At 41.5% G+C, this 21928-nt stretch overlaps 3 protein-coding genes across 7 annotated transcripts; all 3 read right to left on the reverse strand.

Annotated features, from left to right (window-relative positions):
* Nucleotides 1-6308: 6308 nt before the first annotated feature.
* On the reverse strand, nt 6309-12183 carry rab1aa (RAB1A, member RAS oncogene family a). Its single transcript, XM_070980175.1, has 6 exons — nt 12019-12183; nt 10468-10540; nt 10227-10322; nt 10027-10122; nt 8946-9077; nt 6309-7647 (listed from the first exon to the last, which is right to left on the reverse strand). Exons 1-6 carry the CDS (start codon nt 12030-12032, stop codon nt 7450-7452), a joined length of 609 nt encoding a protein of 202 aa, XP_070836276.1. The 5' UTR covers nt 12033-12183; the 3' UTR covers nt 6309-7449.
* A 1629-nt stretch (nt 12184-13812) lies between these two features.
* On the reverse strand, nt 13813-19959 carry LOC139344151 (E3 ubiquitin-protein ligase TRIM39-like). Of its 2 annotated transcripts, none has more exons than XM_070982117.1 (2): nt 19905-19959; nt 13813-15458 (listed from the first exon to the last, which is right to left on the reverse strand). In XM_070982117.1, exon 2 carries the CDS (start codon nt 15454-15456, stop codon nt 13813-13815), a length of 1644 nt encoding a protein of 547 aa, XP_070838218.1. In that variant the 5' UTR covers nt 15457-15458; nt 19905-19959. The 2 variants fall into 2 exon arrangements, with proteins under 2 accessions (XP_070838218.1, XP_070838209.1); XM_070982108.1 differs by lacking the exon at nt 19905-19959 and adding an exon at nt 16592-16653.
* On the reverse strand, nt 17801-19450 carry LOC139344165 (E3 ubiquitin-protein ligase TRIM39-like). 4 transcript variants are annotated; one of them, XM_070982138.1, is made up of 3 exons: nt 19218-19444; nt 18887-19181; nt 17801-18853 (listed from the first exon to the last, which is right to left on the reverse strand). In XM_070982138.1, exons 1-3 carry the CDS (start codon nt 19442-19444, stop codon nt 17801-17803), a joined length of 1575 nt encoding a protein of 524 aa, XP_070838239.1. The 4 variants fall into 4 exon arrangements, with proteins under 4 accessions (XP_070838239.1, XP_070838230.1, XP_070838248.1 ...); XM_070982129.1 differs by having other exon boundaries at nt 17801-19181; XM_070982147.1 differs by having other exon boundaries at nt 17801-18629; nt 18756-19444.
* Nucleotides 19960-21928: the final 1969 nt, after the last annotated feature.

Raw genomic sequence — 21928 nt, forward strand, 5'->3', positions numbered from 1 at the left:
ATCATCAGTGTCCTGGTCGTGTTTTATGACGGGGGTGTCCACATACGTTTGTCCAAACAGTGTGTGTTGATCTTAAGCCAGACGTAGATTAAGAACATTGTTTTCTGTGGGCTGTTAGGGGAAAAGTACAGTTTTATGAGTAAGTACAGTAGATTTGATGAGGTCCTGAATGTGAAAATAGAGGCCCGGCTTCATTAGACCTGATCCTGCCCTCCTCTATTTACTCATTAAACAGTTTGTGTGTTTGACTCAGCCTCCGAGGCTCCACATAACACACTGGTGGCTTCTTCACCACAACATAAACCATGTCAGGCATCATGCACCACTTAATGTTTACACTGTTGCCATGGACATCAAAACCTTGTCTCTCCAGGAACTAAACCGCCAAGAAAAGGGAATTAACTCGTGGACAGAACTGGTCCCAAACAGCCGTCTCCTCTCTGCAGAGACAGAGGTCGAACCAGGAAGTAACAGTCTGTGGTTTGAGAGCGTGGGCGCCCATCCATCAGCGTAGTTCTCCTCTCACTTTGAGTCGCCCGGCTCGACCCTGGAGCTGCTTCAAACGCGCTGAAGTTCAACCACTGCTGTTGGATGATTTGGTCACTGTGAAAAAGCATAGCTCACTCTCTAAGATGGAAGATATGAGGCAGCTATTACGAAGGTAATTCACATTTCAATTGCTACAAGTTTGTGTTGTTGCTCCCTTTTCTTTTGGCTGCTCTCAACACTTGTGGCTGGTTTCCCAGATGAGGATTAAGGTTAGTCTCAGACAACAGGCTCCTACGCACCGCATGTCACAGTGTGTAAGAGAGGGCTAATAAGGTTTGGTTGTAATGTGTGTCAGCCTGTAATATCAGTTTTGAGGATTGTCAGATCATGTGAAGAACGTCTGGTGAATCGTAGCGCTTCAGTGTTAAGTGAAAAAAAAAAAAAAGCAAGCAGACAGCATCATTAATTTATGTCGGCCATCTGCGCTGATCTCATGCTTTGAAAATGCAGAAGCATCACAAACAAACCTGGCTGCATTCTGTGTCAATACTTGTTATATCCTGTGTTATAGTGGCAGTCATCTGGTCCTACATTTTGACACATGCTGTCTCTGAACCTCTAAACTGACTCAATGAGAATAAATACAGATTTCAGATTAGCTGCAGGTGGAAACAGCTTCTCTGCAGCTGATCGATGTGAATACTGATGGTGTTGGTTGGTTGGTTGGTTGGTTTCAAGCCTGTTATTTAAGTAAAAGAACAGAAGTATCAGCAGTAAAAGTACACTAGTATTGTCAGGCTCATGCAGTAAAAGTACTGGTTGTGCAGTAAAATGTCTCCTGTGAACTGATTTCTGACTCTGTGTGACATTATTAGATTGTTAATACTGAAGCATCAATGTTAAAGCAGCTTGGAGCTTCTCCAGCTGGAGCTACTTTCAACTACTTCATATACAGTTAGCTAGTTTAGCCCAGCGGTGCCCAACCTAGGGCTCAGGCTCCTCCAAAGGGTCACTGATAAATCTGAGGGGTCGTCAGATGACTGATGGGAGAGCATCTTTGATTTACTTGTAAAACATTGGATAATTAATCTCTCGGTTTGATCTTTAACATTTCACTGTATTTTGCAAAATTGTATGTTTTTTACAGTAAAATCTCAGTCTGAAAATAACTATAGCTGCATAATACCACAGCCATAAGACTGGTGACAAAGAAAGAAAAACCCCAGACTGCTTCCTTTCAGTTGCTGATCTGATTTGAAGGTATTGAAAAAAATGTGACACTGAACCCTCTGAGCATGAGTCAGCAGCCACACCTGCACAGTATGAACACAGCAGTCATGACGGGGTTAACCCACCCACACACACACACACACGCACACACACACACACACACACACATAAAACAGCAACATTGAGCCAGGAAGTGCCTGTCACTGTTTATGAGCCGAGTAAATGCTGCAGAGGATAAAACAGAGAGGTCACATCAGGTTTGTGTTGGAGCTGAGAGACACCAGAAAACAACTGCTGTCAGTCAGGCTGCAACATGTAGGTCCATCTGTGGACGCAGGACACGCCTACTACACGGTACACCCACTTCCTCCAGCCGCATTGGACGGTTAAGGTCGAGGGGGTGTCGTTTACTCTGCGTGTGTGCACATAGAGCCTCCTTCAGCATGATGTGTGGCACAAATAGACTGAGGTCATTTGAGGACACATCCAGAGGTCTTTCAGGGGCAGCTGGGCTTGAAAAAAGGAGGATGATTTAATCAATTAAGTTCACTTTATGTTCTTCATCAAATTAGTTTCATTTTTCTGGCTAAAAAAGATCCACAGACTGTAAAAACCAGAGCAACCTCATGAGCTGCGGAGGTAGGGAGCATTTTGACTTGAGTGGCGAAGGACTTCTTTTAAACATCAAACATGTGAAAATGCTTATTTCTACATCTAATGTTCGATCTCTACGTCACAGACTCAACGTCAGATCTGGACAAACCCACCAACACTGTCTTCTTCCAGCAAGACTCAGAGTCCACAGTCAGGCTAGCTGCTTCGTGAGGCTGCACTTAGGTGCTTTGAGCTAAATGCTAACAGCAGCATGAAAAATGTCAGCATGAAGCTAAATGCTCACGATGATGCTATTGGCTATATAGATGCTATTGCTACCGTTGCTAGTCTGCAGTAGTTCCAATCTGAGTGTGTCTCAGTGCAGCTGCTGTAAAACATGGACGCCTGCAGCAAACTGATGGTCGTCTGTCAAGACTCTGAGCTTCACAAACGTATTAGCACACTTTAAAGAAGATGGGAGGAGTAGGCTAGTGTGTGTGTGCATGCAGACTGCAGGTGGGTATGAAGGGAGGAAGAGTAGTTAACAAGGGGGGAGAACATACCCTGAAACGATGATCTTTTTTTTGTGATGCTCCTTTAATAGAGTCGGTCGAGTTACTTCATGATGTTGATTTTACTGTTTTTGTTTTGCTCTGCTTTGTTTTTGTTTGGTCATTTAAAAACATCTCTTAAGGTTAAAATTGAATTCATATATTGGTAACAAATCAGAAGCATTAGACCTGTCGGCAACGCAGAGGAACGTAACTCAAGTACTGTACTTAAATACAAATCTGAGGTTTTTGTATTGTATTTGAGTATTTCCATTATACATCTCATTGCCGTAGATTAAACCAGCCAACAGTATATTCAAATGAGCTCAACCTTACATGTGTACAGCAGGAAAATGCAACATACACATTAATGCAGCAGTAATATTAAATCACGAACATCAGATATAATAGAAAAACACTGACAGGGACCATTTTACTGCACTATGAGGAATTTTACTTTACGTACTTTATGTACATTTTAATGATGATACTGACACACTTTTACTTGATATTTTGAATGCAGGACTTTTACTTGTGATGCAGTATTTTGTGGTACAAGTACAGTGTTGCCAGATTTAGTTTGGAGTGTGTGCTGCCGCTTTTAATGAGGCCTGCAGTGTGTGTGTGTGTGTGTGTTGATGTGTGTGCGACAGCTGTGTGACACTGCAGTCTGTCTCTTTACAGCGAGCCATCAGACAGATCAGCTGGTGAGCAGCAGACTGACTGTGAGACTGAACTTCACACATGGACTCATAATAACCTCCCTCCTCCTCCTCCTCCTCCTCCTCCTCCTCCTCCTCCTCCTGCAGCAGCAGCAGCAGCAGCAGTGGGGTGAAAGGCTTCAGCCTCTGCAGCTGTCACACATGCCCCCCCCCCATCACCCAGCAACCAGCTAGAAACGAAGCCGGCAAACAGACCCACCTCCCCCCATTCCACCACTGCTCCCTCCCAGCCCCTCAGAAGCTCCCACCACAACATCTCTCTCTCTCTCTCTCTCTCTCTCCTCTGTCAGCTGCAGGCCTGCTCGCTCGCTCGCTCACTGTGTGCTTTGTTGTGCAGCTGAAAGCAAACTGGGGGTTCAGCCTGGGAGGAGGGGGGCAGGGAGGGGCAACACAGGCCTGACCTCATACTCGCTGCCTTTTTTCTATTTTTTACGATGCTCGCTTAATATAATCAGTGTGCTGGTAAATGAGGGAGGAGGGGATCACACAGAAACCTATTTAGGAACACAGACTCCACCACTTTTTAACAGTTTTTAACCAAGCCTGCAGATCAGTGATGGAACAAGTACTCAGATCCGTTACTTCAGTAAAAGTACTAATACTAAAGCCCCCTTCATTTGTACAATGAAGATGTTCACCTCTTTTAAACAGCCCCCTTGTCTCCTTTCATTAGATACGTAGAAACTCTGCTTGACTTAAGCTCCGTCTTACAACAGGAAACTAAGCCTCTTCGCTTTTTCTACAGAACTTAAAGCACAAACACACCAGAAAACTTTCATACTTTGACTTGATGTGTCTATAGACTATATGAACACATCTTATGCGCAGCTTTTTTTCTTCCTCTTTATGTCTACTTTAAACATGTACAGACTAATTGGATATCATTATTCTGGATTATTGTTAAGTTTATATGTATTGCATGAGTGTATGTGTGTATGTACAGTACATATACTGACCTTGGAAGGGCTGTGGGATGGGGGGGTTAGAATAGGTGATGTCATCTGCAACTCTGTACCTACTGCTCCTAATTAAAAAAAAACTCTAAATAAAGATTATTTAAAAAATTAAAGAAGTAAAAGTACTACACAGTCAAAATACTCCAGTACAAGTCCTGCATTCAAAACCTTACTTCAGTAAAAGTATCTGTTATCAGCAAAATGTACAAGTATGAAAAGTAAAAGAACTGATTCTGTAGTAAAATGGTTCCCGTCTCACATCCATCTTCAAGGCGACTGATTGTGATTGTGGTTTCAGTTTCTGAAGAGTTCAGACTTTGATGTTCACTTCTTTCTTCACTCTGAGGAGATCACCAGCTCCATATTTCACTTTGATCTACGCGCTGTAAGCATGTACACATGCTCAGGGTCTGTGGAGGGGATGGAGGAGCAGAACATCTCCCGTCCGGATGGGTTTTAAGGACTTAAAGGACCTCAGTTTAATTGAAACCATTGGCTGATTTTCTGCATTGCTTCTTTGTCTGCATGAAGCCAACGCTGCCCTCTGTTGGTGGGGAGCTGTGACTTCATGTTACAGCATCAGGAGAGCTCAGTGTTGTACTGCTTCGTTGGGAAGTAACGAAGTACTGAATGATAATAAAAACTGACAGTAGACACTCTGCACCATGAGTATTTACTTTCCATACTTTAAGTATATTGTGTCGTTAATATTTCTGTACTTTTCCATTCGTGAAACTGTATATAGGACTTTGACTTGGAGTATTTGTACGCTGGTACTGCTAGTTCTACTTATGTAAATGATTTGAAAACATGGACTTTGTGTTACTGTGTGAGGAACATGATGTGATGAATTTAGAGTACTGAGATGTGTTCAAAGCCCTTACAGGACAGGTTCATATCTGAAGGATTTGATCTAATTTCATGGACTTTTTCTAAACTTTCTTTACCGTTTCCTTTACAAGTTGTTCTAAATGTACATTCAAATGTACTCATTAGACAGGACGCAACATAGTCCAAGCCAAAATAGACCAAAGAGACACGTCCAAGAGAAACTGTTAAATTCCAAGAACGATTTCATGGTCTATGCATCTGTCTAATTGTTGAAGGACTACAGACATGTGACATACATACAGTTAACTGTATGTATACTAAGATTTTTTACAGTAGAATGTCACCTTCACAACACAAAAGACAAAATAAACTGCAGCTCAACTTTAACATAGAATTCATACAACAAGCCTTCAACTCCATTTGTAACATTACGCTCCATAAATAAATCTGAGGTGGAGATCCTTCATGGAGCTTGAAGTATATTTGAAGTCAAATGTGTATTTATTACTTGTTTGTGAGTTTGTTTTTTTGACTGACTGAACTACTGCTCAGGTGGGTCTGAAAAGCAGAATGAGACATCGTATGGTTTCATTATTTGAACCCATAAATACAAACTGAACTGCACAGTACTGTGTATTATGCTCTACTGCTGTATTACTATATGTAATATTGTGACATTATGGTGGGTTTTTCCTTTGACAGCATGAAGTAATGGTGGTATATTAATGTTGGAGACCTGCTGAAAATACAAGCTGCTGTATCAAACAGGAGCCTTAACTGCAGCCTGAGAAATCTAGGCCAAAGATCATCATTCCTCTCAGCTTACGGGTCACTGAAGAAATGGCTCAAACGAAGGTGGAACTGAGGCCGGACAACAAGTGTGAACAAAGGGCGCAGAGGAAAAAAAAACACACACACCATCAGGACCAGCAGTTATCAAAGATCTCCTTCACTGTTTTAATAGTAGACATTGTGCCACAAAAATGTCATGTCCGCAGCCACAAATCACGTGCCGAGATTACTAATTCCAGCTATTAATCATGTCATTCGCTTCACTTGCTTCTCTACACAATTTGCAAATCACTTCTTACATTTATGTATAAATATATACAGTTTATAGATTATTCTCGAGCTGGGATGGTGATTTCATTTCTCCTGTTGTGGTTGTGCTGTAGGTTGAGAATAGTTAGCAGAGAAACACACATGGCTGACGTCACGTCTCCCAATGTAGCACATGCTTATTGTATCATGAACACCAGCAGAGCGCACACAGAGCCGAATATAGATATATACAGGAATGTTAACTGCTATCATACAAAGTGGATTCTTTGCGAAGTCACGATTGTGGGCACACGAGTGGAAATATGCCAACAACACGAGAGCACCGAAGGCATAAATGTCACGTAAATCTCCTGCCACAAAGGCACTGGCACATTGTTTTTAGGGGCGACTCTGTGAGGTTGGAGTGGGCGACGTTACCGGAGCGTTTGAGCCACTCGCTTCATGACTGCAGCAGGTCACATGAGGGAGCATGTGATCAGTTCTAACATGCACGCTGCTGGTTTAAGCATGTGCTTCATTTGAAGTGCTCACTAATTCATAGATTGGAGGAGATTCGGGCCACAGCAAAATAAAGACAACTTTGTGGGTTTATTTCAGCTTTAGAAAAAGTGACTCAGTTCACAAACTCAAAGGAAGACTGGGGCAAACTATAAGAAAACAAAAAAAGAAGAAAAGCTTTACGCATGTGTTCTCTGTCACTGGTTAACTTCACACACTGTTAAAAATTGTATACATTTTGTTTTTCCAGTATGAGTGTGTTTTGGTAAAGTATGAAAAAAAGAACCGCCCAGTGTGTGCTGTGGGGATGGATGGGCTTACCGTCCTATTGCTGACTTTGAAATGGTGTGGTGGGAATCTGGTGTTGTAGCTGCACACACAATTACAAACCGGTCCACTCAAAGTCTTCCTGTCTTTCTTTCCCTCTCTCTCTGCCTTTCTTTCCCTGTGGAGCATGGTAACATTGAGACTGGTCGTGGGCTCGGGGGTGGATTCAGGTCGTGGCTGTTTCGGGTCTCAGCAGCAGCCTCCGGACGAGGTGTTGACTGGCTTGCTCTGGATCTTGACATTGGACTTCTCCGAGGCGCCGGCCGTGGCCCCGGGGCCCATCCTCTTCTTGATCTCGGCCGCCATGGTCATGAAGGCTTGCTCCACATTGGTGGCACTCTTGGCGCTGGTCTCCAAGAAGGGGATCCCCAAGTTGTCGGCAAATTCCTGGTGAACAAAAAGAGAGAAGAAGGGAAATAAATTCAATACATAAATTAAATCCTGTGACAACTGGTTATTTCTATCTGCTGAGGAAGACTGTGATAAGACTGAAAGCTCCACAACTGCTGCCAAATACCCTTGAGACTGTTTTGTCAATTGTTGTTTCCAAGGTGAAGATTTTGCTTTCAGTCTAACTTGAGAGATAAATCTTTTGTCCCAAGAAAATCTCCAGTGTCCTTAAAAAAGTCAAACTACTGTTTCCAAGCAAGAACTTTCACACTAAAGAGATAAACAAAACAAAAAAAGTTTCCAACAGGTCAACAGATGCAAGGTACAATTTCAACCCTTTAACATACAGTTATGTTACAGTCATATTTGATGTGGACTACGGCATTTTCACTTGACCATTGACTAAAAATCATGCACGAGTGTTGACATGGAAGCAGCTTATTTTCTCACTGAGCATACAAATGGACAGAGGAGAGGTGGATTATTCTGCAGTTTCTGTGGAAATTATATTACTTTTTACCCTCCAAAATAAAAACCAAATAAAAATCTACTTTAACCAACTAGAATTCAAGCTGACAGAGTACAGCCACCTTTCAAGTAATGGGTGGAAGTCACATCTTCAAAAGAATCCCAGTAGAGTTAATTAATATCAAAACACATTACAGAGTTATAAAACATCAAGGTTGTTGCTTCCTGTAAGCACAGCAGGCAGATGGAGATTTGCACATCTGCTTAGCACTTGCTGTGTTTTGTATTTCTTGTAATTTACAGATAATGTTCATTAAAATGGCTCAGGAGGTCATGGTTGAGGTGCCACCGCGACCTCATGTTGTGCCTGATAAACCCCCTGTCATTAGAAATGGGCCCATATGGCTAAACATGTGACACAATCCTTTAACAGGTCAATACTTGTGAATATGACTATACTGTACAACCCCTCCTTCAAATCCCCAGCATGACACAATTCACAGTCATCAACTTTTTAACTATCCTCCACAGTCGGCTCGGTTGTCTGACCAGCAGCCGGATGCTCAGCCGACAGTTTGTGTTTTCCACACTGAGATCTCACAGCAGAAACCAAACTGGTTAGATGTTCAAGGCTATGACACTAAGACCACTGGCAAAATGCTCAGTCAGCTAATGCTTATTTCATTATGCAATCAGCTGCAGACATTAGGACAAGTTGTCAAACAGCTGCAGGACTGGCAGATACAACAGTGAGATTAGTAAATCAAATGTTCTTGTAACAGAGCGCTTGTGTCCCACAGCTGTGTTTTGCCATGATGTACTCTTACCTTAGCTGTGGTGTAATCCACAACCTTCTTCGTTGTGAGGTCGCACTTGTTGCCTACTAACAGCTTGTTGACGTTCTCGCTGGCGTAGCGGTCGATCTCCTGTAGCCATTGTTTGACGTTATTGAAGGACTCCTGAGGATAGGAAGAAGTATGACAACAGACATTACCGACAGACAATGTTCTGAGTGACATCCAGTTTGCAATGATACATAATCCCTATTAAACATTTTGGTTTATGCTGTTTTAACTCACAAATTAGTGATATCAGTCTCAAAAATCCAGAATGGTTGCAGCTGTAATGTTTATATTGGACAATGTGGACAATAACACCAATGTTATTGTCTGCAGTGCCTCTGTTTGTGTGTTTGCTGAAGTAGATCTCCACCCTGTCTGCAATACACTTATTTTAAATTAAAAAACATTTCAGCTAAGTAAATGTCCACAGCTAATCAATACAACTAATCTTTCTAAAATTCTGACAAAATAAAAAAACTGATTATTCACTTCAGCACAGAAAAATAAAAAATGTGCTTTGTCTCTGTACGCAGATATTTTTCTTTTACGGGCCTTGTCAGCGCTGCCGTCAGCTGATGCTGATTATCTGAAAATGCCAGATATCAGCCCAATCATTCAATTTACAACTAATTTCTATTCTACACTGTTCATACTGACAAACTACAATTTTTATGATGCTTTTAAACTTCAAAAATGCTACTTTTTGTCCCCCACAAGGGCGTTCTGATAGTGACAACTGGCCACGTCCATCAGGAATATGAACAAACTTCACTACTGACTGAATTCTGTTCTTGATTTTTGACATTCAGTCCACTGGCTGGTGTCTTATTTCAATTCTTTTTATGGCCTTTTCTACTTGTCTGGTCCCTCTCCTCGGCTTATCTGTATAGAGCTTTTTACTCTTATTCATGATATAGTTCTTCTGTGCTGCTGTAATTGTATAAAAATAAAGTGTTATCTATTAAACATATGAAATCATCATTAGCATTACTGTGTGACCGGGTGATGAATGCATGTGATTGTGAAATCATGAGAAAGCCAACATCAGCACAAACGTTGCACTGACCTGATCCGTCACATCATAAACGACTATAATGCCATGAGCTCCTCTGTAGTAACTGGACGTGATGGTGCGGAACCGTTCCTGACCGGCCGTGTCCCACTGACAAGACAAAGCAGAGCTCGTCAGTTCAAAATGACGCACGCATAATCCAAAGTTTATCACTACTTATCTATTTACAGCCTATCACACTACGTTCTTCTTACAATCTGAAGCTTTATGGTCTTTCCGTCCAGCTCGATGGTCCTGATCTTGAAGTCCACACCGATGGTACTAATGTAGCTCTCTGTGTATGTGTCATCCTGGTGTAAAGCAAACACACAAACATGCACACAGGTGGGTCTGGGTGGCAGATATGATACCTGCAGGGTTATTAACCATCACAGTGCTGACAGGGAAAAACATCAAAGTCTGTTATGTAACATTGGCTGCAAAACAGACACTTACTGCAAACCGTAGAAGGAGACAAGACTTGCCAACACCAGAATCACCGATCAGGAGCAGTTTGAATAAATAGTCACTGTGAAGACAGAAGAGGGAAAAAAGCATTAACACAAAACCATCATCACAACACCTGCAAGACCTGAAATCACATAATACTAGACTCACGTTTCTGAGTGCTTCTTACTGAGCCGACATGGGATTCTTATTTCTGGGTAGATCGTGTGTTAATGTTCAGCAAAGTAAATTACATATTAAAAAAAATGCTGTTTTTGGTTTTGAAATTAAGGTATTACAGTGGCACCGATTATGAATAAAATCCTATTCCCAGTCCCAGCTAATTATGATTGTTATGATCTGTCACTGAAGAAAATGGAGAAAACCACCCATCATATTTTCCCGGACCTCTGAGACGATGTCATCAAATGTCTTTTTTTCTGAGCAAAAGTACAAAATCCAAACATTTATATATTATAAGAATATGAGAGTTGGAAACAGAGGATGTTTGTTTATTGCTTGATGAATGATTAACCACCTATGAGAATTGCTGACAATTAATTGTCTGCCAATTGACTAATCATTTCAGAATTAAAAACTATAATTAAATAAAGAATAAACTCATCATTAAACTTTTAGTAATTAATACTCCACTTATTACTTAGAAGCCTGTAACCAACAGCTGTGCAATGCAACAACATACAGCTAAGTAGTAATGTAAATATAAAAATGTAGTCAGTTAATCAAAGATAAATTATCAACAATTATAACAACATGATTAATTATTTAGGAAATGCATCAAACAAAAACATTCTGTTTCTCAAATGTGAGGATTTATAGGTTTTCTTGGGGTTTTGAACTATTGATCTATTGTTGTAAAATACACAACTAATGCCTTAATTAGAAAAATCAATAGATTGATCTATAATAGAAATGTCAGTCAGTTTCAGTCCTGTAATGAAGTGACACAGAGACTGACATTACCTAACTAAGTCCACATCGGGAGCAAATTTAGTAACTTCCTGTTTGCGGTGGATAAATTACACTGACATTACAATTGTACTTAGCCAAGATTAGTTAAGACATCTTAATTAGCTTCGTGTTTACTGATAGGAGTGTGTCCTGAGCTATGAAACTTACTGTGTATAGATCTGAGCAACTATCTGACAAAAAAAATCCTCAACAGTGTCAAGTAACGCTACGTAGATATTCGGTTAGCCTACTAGCTACTAACGCTACTTCAATTTAAGTTACCATAAGTAAGCTAACAAACATTTTAGACGAAATACGAACAATAAGCCCATTTAATGGGTGTTATATTGACCAGAAAATGTTGACAAACACGAGTTTTGCGATAAACATCAACGCTGTCATTTGATAGTGCGTACACCCCACCACAGCCCTCAGCTGGCTAACTTAGCACAGAAGACAAAGCAGCTGACGTTCATTTTGTACACAGTCTACCGGTCCGCCGAGCTAGCTAACGTTAGCTTAGCTTCCCCGGCTAAGCTGACAGCTCAACCGGACCTGTCATTAAACGACATGAAAATTTCCACTTACTATTCGGGATTCATCGTTGACTACGGGTTATAAACTGTTGTTACTGTGAATGCAGCTGGATTTCGTCGCAGATTAACCTTAAAACCGGCCTTGTAGTGAAGAAAAGACACCGTTTTTCAACCAAGAACTGGCTAAACTGGTTGTCGCAGCCAGAACAGCATAATCGAATCAAATATGGCTGTCAGCAAACCTACCCGGAAATACCACAGGATATGAATCATGGGGACTGTAGTCTTCAAGCAATGGGCGTTTACGGAGCACGGAAAGATTTCTTTTCTAAAAGATGGTATTAATAATTCACAGGGGTGGAGGAAGTATTCAGATCAGTAACTTTACTTGACACACTGTAAAAATACTTTGTTATAAGTAAAAGTCCTCCACTGAAAATGTAAGTAAAGGTACAGTATAGGTTAATTCTGATAATGTAGTCCACTGTAAGAATCAAAAGTAAAAGCACTCAGTGCAGCAAAATGTCCCCTGTGACTGTTCTAGTATTATATATGATTATAATGTACTTTCATTCATCCATTGATTCTTTGGTTTGAATAGTCAGAAATGTGGTCATTGACCCAGAGCCAACAGTGGCACCTTCACAATGTTTGTGAAGTCCTGTCCAACCAAGAGGAAAATATTCACTTTAGATGTTATTCCAAACTTTTAAAATTTGGTAGTGTTCATTATACATATAAAGTTACACTTGTGTGGAACTACTGATTACAAGTCATATCTAATGAGGACTGTGATCCGTTTTCTCTGGCAGAGATCTTCAGTTTAGCCGAGTTTAGCTGTTCCTAATCTTCAGTTCAGATGTTTGTGCTGAAACTGATTATGACCCAAAAAGCTGCATTTTTTTTACCACTTTGTGGCAAGAAAGTCACCCACAAACAGTTGCCCTTTTACACATCCAGCAGACACAGAGCAACATCGTCATCCCATTGGAGATGTATTTGTATTCACCTGATCAAAGTCCAATATTTACCCCCCATCAACTCTGTGCTGGCCTGAGATAAATATCTGACTAATTAGCTGCTAAATGCTCCACTTCCACCAGCTAGTATCTAACCGTGTCTGTCTGCTGATTGCTACTGAGGAGGTAGTGTAGACTCGGTGTATTGATTAACAGCTGCCTGCTGCCTGAACCAGACAAGAAACATGTCACAAAACCAAAACTAGGATCTAAAAGAGGCTAAAAAGAAGTTCTAATAATTCACTGTGGGTTCATCTTTATAAGCCAACCAATATTTTACATAAACACATTTTCAGCTTTGATATTAGTTCTAAATAAATACTTCAATTTCACACCAAACAACTCACAAGTTGTATAATTAATACATAAGACATGTAGGTTGCAAAATTATATTGTATTAATGTGTCAAAATCAAACATTTTTTGTTTGTACACTGATCAGACAAGAAAGTACTGAATGCATAGATCTGCGACCTCAACACAAATTCATCGGATTCTTGTTTGTGTAGAAATTCATTTCACGACGTTTTGAAACTCTAATAGACTTATCAAAGATATACGATCTTATATTGAGTGAAACATGCAAACCCAGGACCCTATAACTTTGGGATCACATGCAGTGGGAGTATTCTACTTATTCCATAATTTTATACACATTTCAACTCACGCAGGGGTTGCAGATGATAGATAATCAGCATGGAGAAACCTGTGTGATATAATAACAAAAGGCAATAAAAAATCAAGCAATATCACAATGAAAAAAAAATGCACACAAATACATACTTTTACATGACACTGACTGATTTCATGTAAAATCAAGTAACTGTTCTAAGTATTGTGATTGACAGGAGTGATGATCAGAGGTGCAGAGTTTTTACCACCATCATTAGGACAAGGACCAAAGTACAGGTAGAGTTTCTCAGTGAAGGAGCAGTCCATAAAGGAGTAGATAAGAGCTGCAGCATCTACATCATAAAAGGAGACCAGACCCTCCTCATAATCCACAAACACCCCCACCTTCCGAGGCTTCCGTTTTAGACGGAAATAGACACCAGGGCCAGTTAAAGCTTTGTAACGATTTCTGTTCCTCAAACATATAGTCCAGTAACCTTCTTCAGGCCTGAGTGGGATGTTCTCTTTCCTGTTGATCGACTCTCTGGCGACTCCCAAAGTCCATTTAGTCTTCTCTTGAACTTGAACCTCGTAGTAAAATCTGCCTGAAGAGAAACTCTGCTTTCCTAAAACACAAATGGCATTAGAAAATCTCTCTGGATTGTCTGGAAGAGTCTTCCTAACATCACCATGATTCACTTGTTTCCCATCATCAGACAGGATGAGATTGGGATGTGCTGTATCAGGATCAAGAGTCACATCCACTGCATACTGCTGGACCCTCTTCAGCTCTGCTTCAATCAGCTTCTTCATCTCTTCACTGAGTGTCTCCTCCAGCTGAGCCACAGCTCTCACCACAGTCCTCTCATATGATGCTGGAGGGATGCTGACCTCTGTCCAGTCTTTGGTGGTTGGGACATCCTTCAGAGGCGAGAAGCTTTGGAGAAAGTGGAGGTGGTCTTCAGAGCGTGAGAGCTGCTCCACCTCAGTGCTTCTCTTCATCAGCTCAGAGATTTCTTGTTCCAGCTCTTTGATGAAAACTTCAGTCAGTTGTTCTGTTGTTTTCTGCTTCTCTTCAATGATTTTGATGAGCTCATCCAGGCCTCTCTCTACAGACTCCTTCAGAGAAGTGAAGACCTGAACACCTTCTGCTATCTCTCTGTCTGCATTTTCCTTGCTGAGCCTCACTGACTGTTTGATCTCCTCAATCTTCAGTCGTCTCTTCTGGATCATCTGCTGAATTTCAGCCTCAGTCTTCCTCAGCTCGGCCTTCTTTCCATCATATTCTTCTCTCAGAGGAACAACATCATGTGTCTTGTGGTCTAAAACAGTGCAGAGCACGCAGACACACGTCTGGTCGGTCTTACAGAACAGCTCCAGAGGTTTATCGTGCTTCATGCACATCCTGCCTTCCAGGTTCTCCACAGGGTCGATCAGCTGATGTCTCTTCAGGCCTGACACTGTCAGATGAGGCTCCAGGTGAGTCTCACAGTAGGAGACCAGACAGACCAGGCAGGACTTCAGGGCCTTCAGTTTGGTTCCAGTGCAGACGTCACAGGGAACTTCTCCTGGTTTGGATACTTGTTGCTCTGAACTGCTGCTGCTGACTTCCTGCTGAGCCAACTGTCTGAACTGAGCAACCATCTCAGAGATGAAAGTGTTGACGTACAGCTCAGGTTTTGTCTTGAATATCTTTTTACACATTGGGCACAGGTACTGGTCACTGATGTTCCAGTGTTCAGTGATGCAGTTTTTGCAGAAGTTGTGTCCACATGGTGTGGTGACTGGATCAGTGAACACATCCAGACAGATGGAGCACAGAAACTGATCTTCAGATTGTGGACAACTGGCTGCAGCCATATCTACACAATGGAAACAAAAGTGAAAGTGTGAAAAAAAAAAGGAATTTGAGGACTAGACATTTGAGTCCATTCACAAAACCAGGTGACACCTGCAAAAGGTCCCTTTTGATTGGAGGAAATGACACTCACTTAACAACTGCAGCGGTAGTGACAAATGGAGAGATGCAGTGACTGCTGGCTTTGGAAAACAAGAACTCCAAAAACATGAAAAACTTACAGCTATTGAGGTATGATGAATGCAAATAGTTATCGTCACTGATTTTTCCACGAGAACAATGCATCAAGAGAAGTGTTCATAAATACAAACTCTGGTGCATCTGAATGACCTGTCCTATGGTATAATATGGTATTTCTTGTGTGACAAAACCATCAGCTGAATCATTTACCTCAAAAGTTCCTTTCTCGGTACAGATGACTCTGGTGTTTATGCTGGCTATAGAAAAAAGGGAAGGGTGTGCATATCCAAGGCTCCTGTCAGCTGCTCGAAAGAGGGCATACCAACATCAAAAATGAGGGTCTACAACATTGAGGAGCTCCCGTCTTATTTCTTTCTCCCCTTTGCCGCCGGCCTCCAGAAGGGATTTGCCTTCGCGGACGACTTCCAGAAGGGCTCTGCTGTCATCGCCGGCCTTCAGGGAAGCTTCACCTTTACTGCTGGCCTCCTGAGAAGTTCCGCCTTTGCCGGCCCCCTGTCCGTCCTCCTGAGAGGTTCTGTCTCTGCTGGCAGTGGCTCTGTGTTTCCCTTTGTCTTGGTCGTGTCATCCCTTATGTGTGGTTTTCCAGTTCCCTTTGAGACTCTCGGTAGCAGTTTCTAGTCTAGTCCCTGGTTTGTTTTTTGATCTGTGTCGTGTTTCCCTGTAGCTTTCTTGTTTTTGGATTTTTGAACTTTTTGAACTCTGTTGGATTTAGTTTGCCTTATTTTGTAAAAGAAATTATTCAAACAACCTCCGCTCTGCCTTTTTTGTTAGTCTGCATAAGTGGACTCACTTCCTTGTTATTTGCTCGGCCACACATTGTAACAGTCTCATGCATCAGATTAAAGGACAAATAAAGAATATGCACACATAAATGCAGAAAGTGTGGTAGCCTTATCTTTTTACTCTTCAACAGTAAACATTATCAGGTGTACTCACCAGTGTTTGTCAAAGACATCGCTGTGTTGTGGAGAACAGCCTGGTGAACTCTTGAATTTTCTTTTAGACCAGAGAGACTCATCTTGACTTCCGCTACACAGTCACCCTGAGAAACTTTCAGTTTCACTAAAGGATCATTAGTTGAACCTGGCCTCTCTTTGCTGTGGTCTTTATAACAGTAAGGAAGTGTTCATGGGTAGATTTTCTTGTCAGGCTGAATACTAATCTTGCCCCCTTTGGAGGGTCAGGGTGGGACAGGATGTGATTGATGTGGCTTGTTGTGTGTTGTACACACCTGGAGAGGAAGGGTCTACCTGAGGGCCTAATTTTGGGGAAAACAAGAATCTTTGCCTTTCCTTTTCATGGTTGCTGCTTCTCTTACTGCAGCTCTGTTGCTGATGTTTTGTTGCCTCCCTCAGGTCTGGACATGATTTTGATTACATATTTTTGACCAAAGATTAATTTCATTTTTTTGTGGACCAAACATCAAAGATGTGTAACGGTGTCGCTCTGTCATCCTATAGGCTCTGTTCATTAGCCTCAGACAGTGTACATCCCCATATCAGGTGTCACTTGATCATTTTTGGAAAGTTGAAACATCACATGAGCTACCTGTTTGGTGTTACCAAAATGAAGCAACAAAGATTTTGTTGGCAATACAACAATTACAGCACCAATCAGGTACAATGCTGCCAAAATTATTGCTTTATCTTCACTATTACTCACTTGCTATTACTTCATACTTAAGGTTTTCTTGAATATATCGTGTCTTGTCATTATTTTGCAGCTTTTGGCATTCTTTGTAACATTTGTATTGTATTGCACAATGTACAGTATATTGGTTACAGCTGGTTAGTAAACACAGATAAAAATAGGATGTTAACTGAAACTGTGAATTCAGCATAAAAGCCTTGTATTATAAAAAGACAACAAACCCAAAGAAACAACTATTACAGCTTCAAAGTCGGAACAAAAAGAATTTTCAAATGACCAAAGAGAAATCAGTGTCATGAGCCAAAGTGTTGGACAGACAATTCCCAGCAGACACTGACACTAGATTAAAACTTGATTAAGACTCAAATCCAAGTGAAGACTCTCTTAACTATTGTTAAAGTCAAAGTTTATTTACAGATCTTTTTGTTTTTTTGTCAAATTGACCATGAAGTAATCAAATTCATGACTTGAATCAGACCAAAGCCTAAAAATCAATCACTCTGTTTGATTGACAGGAGTGATGATCAGAGGTGCAGAGTTTTTACCACCATCATTCCGACCAGGGTTGAAGTATGGGAAGAGTTTCTCTGTGAAGGAGCAGCTGGTGAAGCAGTAGATAAGAGCTGGAGCATCAACATCATAAAAGGAGACCACACCCTCCTCATAATCCACAAACACGCCCACCTTCTTTGGTTTTGACTTCAAAAAGAGACAGACTGGACGGTCATTAAGAGCTTTGTACTTCATTCTTTTTCTCAACCATATAGTCCAGTAACCGTCCTCAGGACTCAGTGGGATGTCTTCCTTCCTGTTGATCGACTCTCTGGCGACTCCAAAGTCCCATTCAGTCTTTCCTGTGACCTCAACCTCGTAGTAAAATCTGCCTGAAGAGAAACTCTGCTTTCCTAAAACACAAGGATTTAGAGAAAATCTCTCTGGATTGTCTGGAAGAGTCTTCCTAACATCACCAGGATTCACTTGTTTCCCATCATCAGACAGGATGAGATTGGGATGTGCTGTATCAGGATCAAGAGTCACATCCACTGCATACTGCTGGACCCTCTTCAGCTCTGCTTCAATCAGCTTCTTCATCTCTTCACTGAGTGTCTCCTCCAGCTGAGCCACAGCTCTCACCACAGTCCCCTCATATGATGCTGGAGGGACGCTGACCTCTGTCCAGTCATTGGTGGTTGAAGCAGATTGCAGGGATGGGAAGCGCTGTAGGAGCTGGAGGTGGTCTTCAGAGCGTGAGAGCTGCTCCACCTCAGTGCTTTTCTTCATCAGCTCAGAGATTTCTTGTTCCAGCTCATCGATGAAAACTTCAGTCAGTTGTTCTGTTGTTTTCTGCTTCTCTTCAATGGTTTTGATGAGCTCATCCAGGCCTCTCTCTACAGACTCCATCAGAGAAGTGAAGACCTGAAAACCTTCTGCTATCTCTCTGTCTGCATTTTCCTTGCTGAGCCTCACTGACTGTTTGATCTCCTCAATCTTCAGTCGTCTCTTCTGGATCATCTGCTGAATTTCAGCCTCTGTCTTCCTCAGCTCTGCCTTCTTTCCATCATATTCTTCTCTCAGAGGAACAACATCATGTGCCTTGTGGTCTAAAACAGTGCAGAGCATGCAGACACACGTCTGGTCGGTCTTACAGAACAGCTCCAGAGGTTTATCGTGCTTCATGCACATCCTGCCTTCCAGGTTCTCCACAGGGTCGATCAGCTGATGTCTCTTCAGGCCTGACACTGTCAGATGAGGCTCCAGGTGAGTCTCACAGTAGGAGACCAGACAGACCAGGCAGGACTTCAGGGCCTTCAGTTTGGTTCCAGTGCAGACGTCACAGGAAACTTCTCCTGGTTTGGACACTCGTTGCTCTGAGCTGCTGCTGCTCACCTCGTGCTGAGCTTCCTCTCTGAACTGAGCAACCATCTCAGAGATGAAAGTGTTGACATGCAGCTCAGGTTTGGTGGTAAATAACTTTTTACACATTGGACACTTCCACTGGACATTCACATTCCAATATGTAGTGATGCAGCTTTTACAGAAGTTGTGTCCACATGGTGTGGTGACTGGATCAATGAAAACATCCAGACAGATGGAGCACAGAAACTGATTTTCAGACAGCAGACAGTTGGCTGCAGCCATATCTACACAATGGAAACAAAAGTGAAAGCATGGAAAGAATTCAAAAATAACTCTTGGACAAAGGAAGTCTTTTTCTGACACAGCTGGAACTCTCGATAATTGTTAAGCCTCGAACTTTAATTAACTTTGCTGGAGAAGATAAAGAAGCACCAGTAGAAAACAACCAGCCACCAGGAAAAAGAGCTCGCTCAAATGGAATATTGAAGACGAAAATAAAGACTGAGCCAGGCGAACTACTATAATAAGTGAGACTAAGTTCCTGTTTTGAAATTGATCAGAAACACTCAAATATTGAGACGCTTGAGGGAGTCTCAATTTATTGAAAAAAATTATAGCAAATTATTTGGTGTCTCATAGTCAACCAAATCGAAGGAGACATAAAAAATATACACACATAAATATAGATAGTCTGGCAGCCATTTTTTACTTTTCAACAGTAAGCATTATCAGGTGTACTCACCAGTGTTTGTCAGAGACACCGCTGTGTTGTTTAGAACAGCCTGGTGAACTCTTGATTTTTCTTTTCGAGAGAAACAGAGAGACTCGTCTCGACTTCAGCTGCACAGTCACTCTGAGGAACTTTCAGTTTCACCAAAGGATTTTAAGGTGAACCTTGCCTCTCTTTACTGTGACGTTTACAAAATGTTGACAGGTGGATTTTCCTGTCAGGCTGCATACTGATTCCACCTCTTTTGGAGAGTCCCCTTTAAACACCAGTGGCTCTAATCCAAACGTTAATAGCAGCAGATAGGATGTGATCGGTGTAGCTCGCTGTGGGTTGTACATATAGCTGGAACAGGATCAGTGAATACATCCGGACAGAAGGAGCACAAAAGCTAATCTTCAGATAGCAAACAGACAGCTGGCAGTAAACATATTTACACACTCAGAACAAAAGTGAAAGTATTGACAAAAAAGAAAAAAATTAATGCTTGAAAGCTTTAGTAACTGTCCTGTATGATTTAAAAAAAACAAAGTTAGGATTTTTCATATTGTCTTATTGAACCTATCAGGAATGGCTGTTTGACAAGAGAAAATGTAATAATTAATTTAATGGGAGTATCTATCATGCCTTTAAAATAGAGAATACTCTACATGCTGGAACGTTGTAGAGTAGGTGGTCTCTACTTGCCTTTCAGTGGTTAAATAGTTAATAGCTTCCTCTGTGTTTTTATTAGTAGTAGTAGTAGTTTAATCTTTGGAACTATTTCACCATGAATGCATCGCAACTTTTTTGCACCACAAATGTCAACCTTGTGGTTGTACTGGAGGAAAAGTCAGGGATTCACCAAAGTGAGTAGGAGTCATCCACTGACGACCACGAATGTCTGTACACATTTTCATGACATTCCATGTAATACTGTCAGGATAATACAGTCAGAACAAAAGTGGTGGACAGACAGACCGATTGACCCATGACCCTGCGGCCATGCTCTTAGCATGGCTAAAAATCTGAAGTATCAGGAAAGAAGCGCATCACTCAGAATCTGCTAGAGTAAAAAATGCCTTACCTTATGGAAGCCCAAAAATAATACAAGTCATACATGTTAATAGTTTTGACAGCACGCACGTCTGTATGAAACAAAAACCACAAATAGTGCAATCACATACAGTATGAAAGTTTTTTTTTTTTTCCAGGGCGCACATGCAAGTGCAGCTGAATTTAGGCCAATAAACAAATCAAACAGCACAAACATACAGTAAAGAGGATTCTATCTAAATTTCCAATGAAATAAAACATCTCTCCAAATAAAAGCCTTTAGCTATAACTTTCAATGAACCTTGTCCATATAGCCACACTAATACACTGCTGTTGTAGCAGGTGAAAGTTGAGCATGTGGTGGTTTGATCATGGTTTGGTTATTGTGTGCTGTGGAGACGTGTGGGGCTTTGTTTCCTGTGCTTCCCGTTGTGGCAGAGGCTGGGCGTGGTTCTCCCGGTGGCTGAGAGCTGGCTCCTACTCAGCTGCGATTCGTCACAATCAGCAGAGTATAGAGACTGGTGACTGCTGAGGACTCATGGCCAGATTGTTTCTGCTGCTTAGTGGCATTGTTGACCAGTTACTAGTGTTTGTTATGGGCTGGGTCACCACCCAGTCTCTTGCCTCCACCCCTCAACCTCCACCACCTTGCTCCACCTGTGCTTCCACCACCTCATGCCCTATCTATCTATCTATCTATCTATCTATCTATCTATCTATCTATCTATCTATCTATCTATCTATCTATCTATCTATCTATCTATCTATCTATCTATCTATCTATCTATCTATCTATCTATCTATCTATGAGCTGCTCTCTGCCTCATAACCTCGTACCTCATCTGCTGTTCCAGGACTTCCCAGCTCCGAGTTTCCTCAATGCACATTAAATAAATTCCTATTTTTCACTCACCCCCTGTCTGACTGTCTGCTGTTGAGTCCCATTCCTACCTGAAACATAACAGAGCAGTGATCATTTCATCAGAGATAAAACAATGATTATT

This window comes from Chaetodon trifascialis, chromosome 2, assembly GCF_039877785.1.
Source record: "Chaetodon trifascialis isolate fChaTrf1 chromosome 2, fChaTrf1.hap1, whole genome shotgun sequence".
Classification (NCBI taxonomy): domain Eukaryota; kingdom Metazoa; phylum Chordata; class Actinopteri; order Chaetodontiformes; family Chaetodontidae; genus Chaetodon; species Chaetodon trifascialis.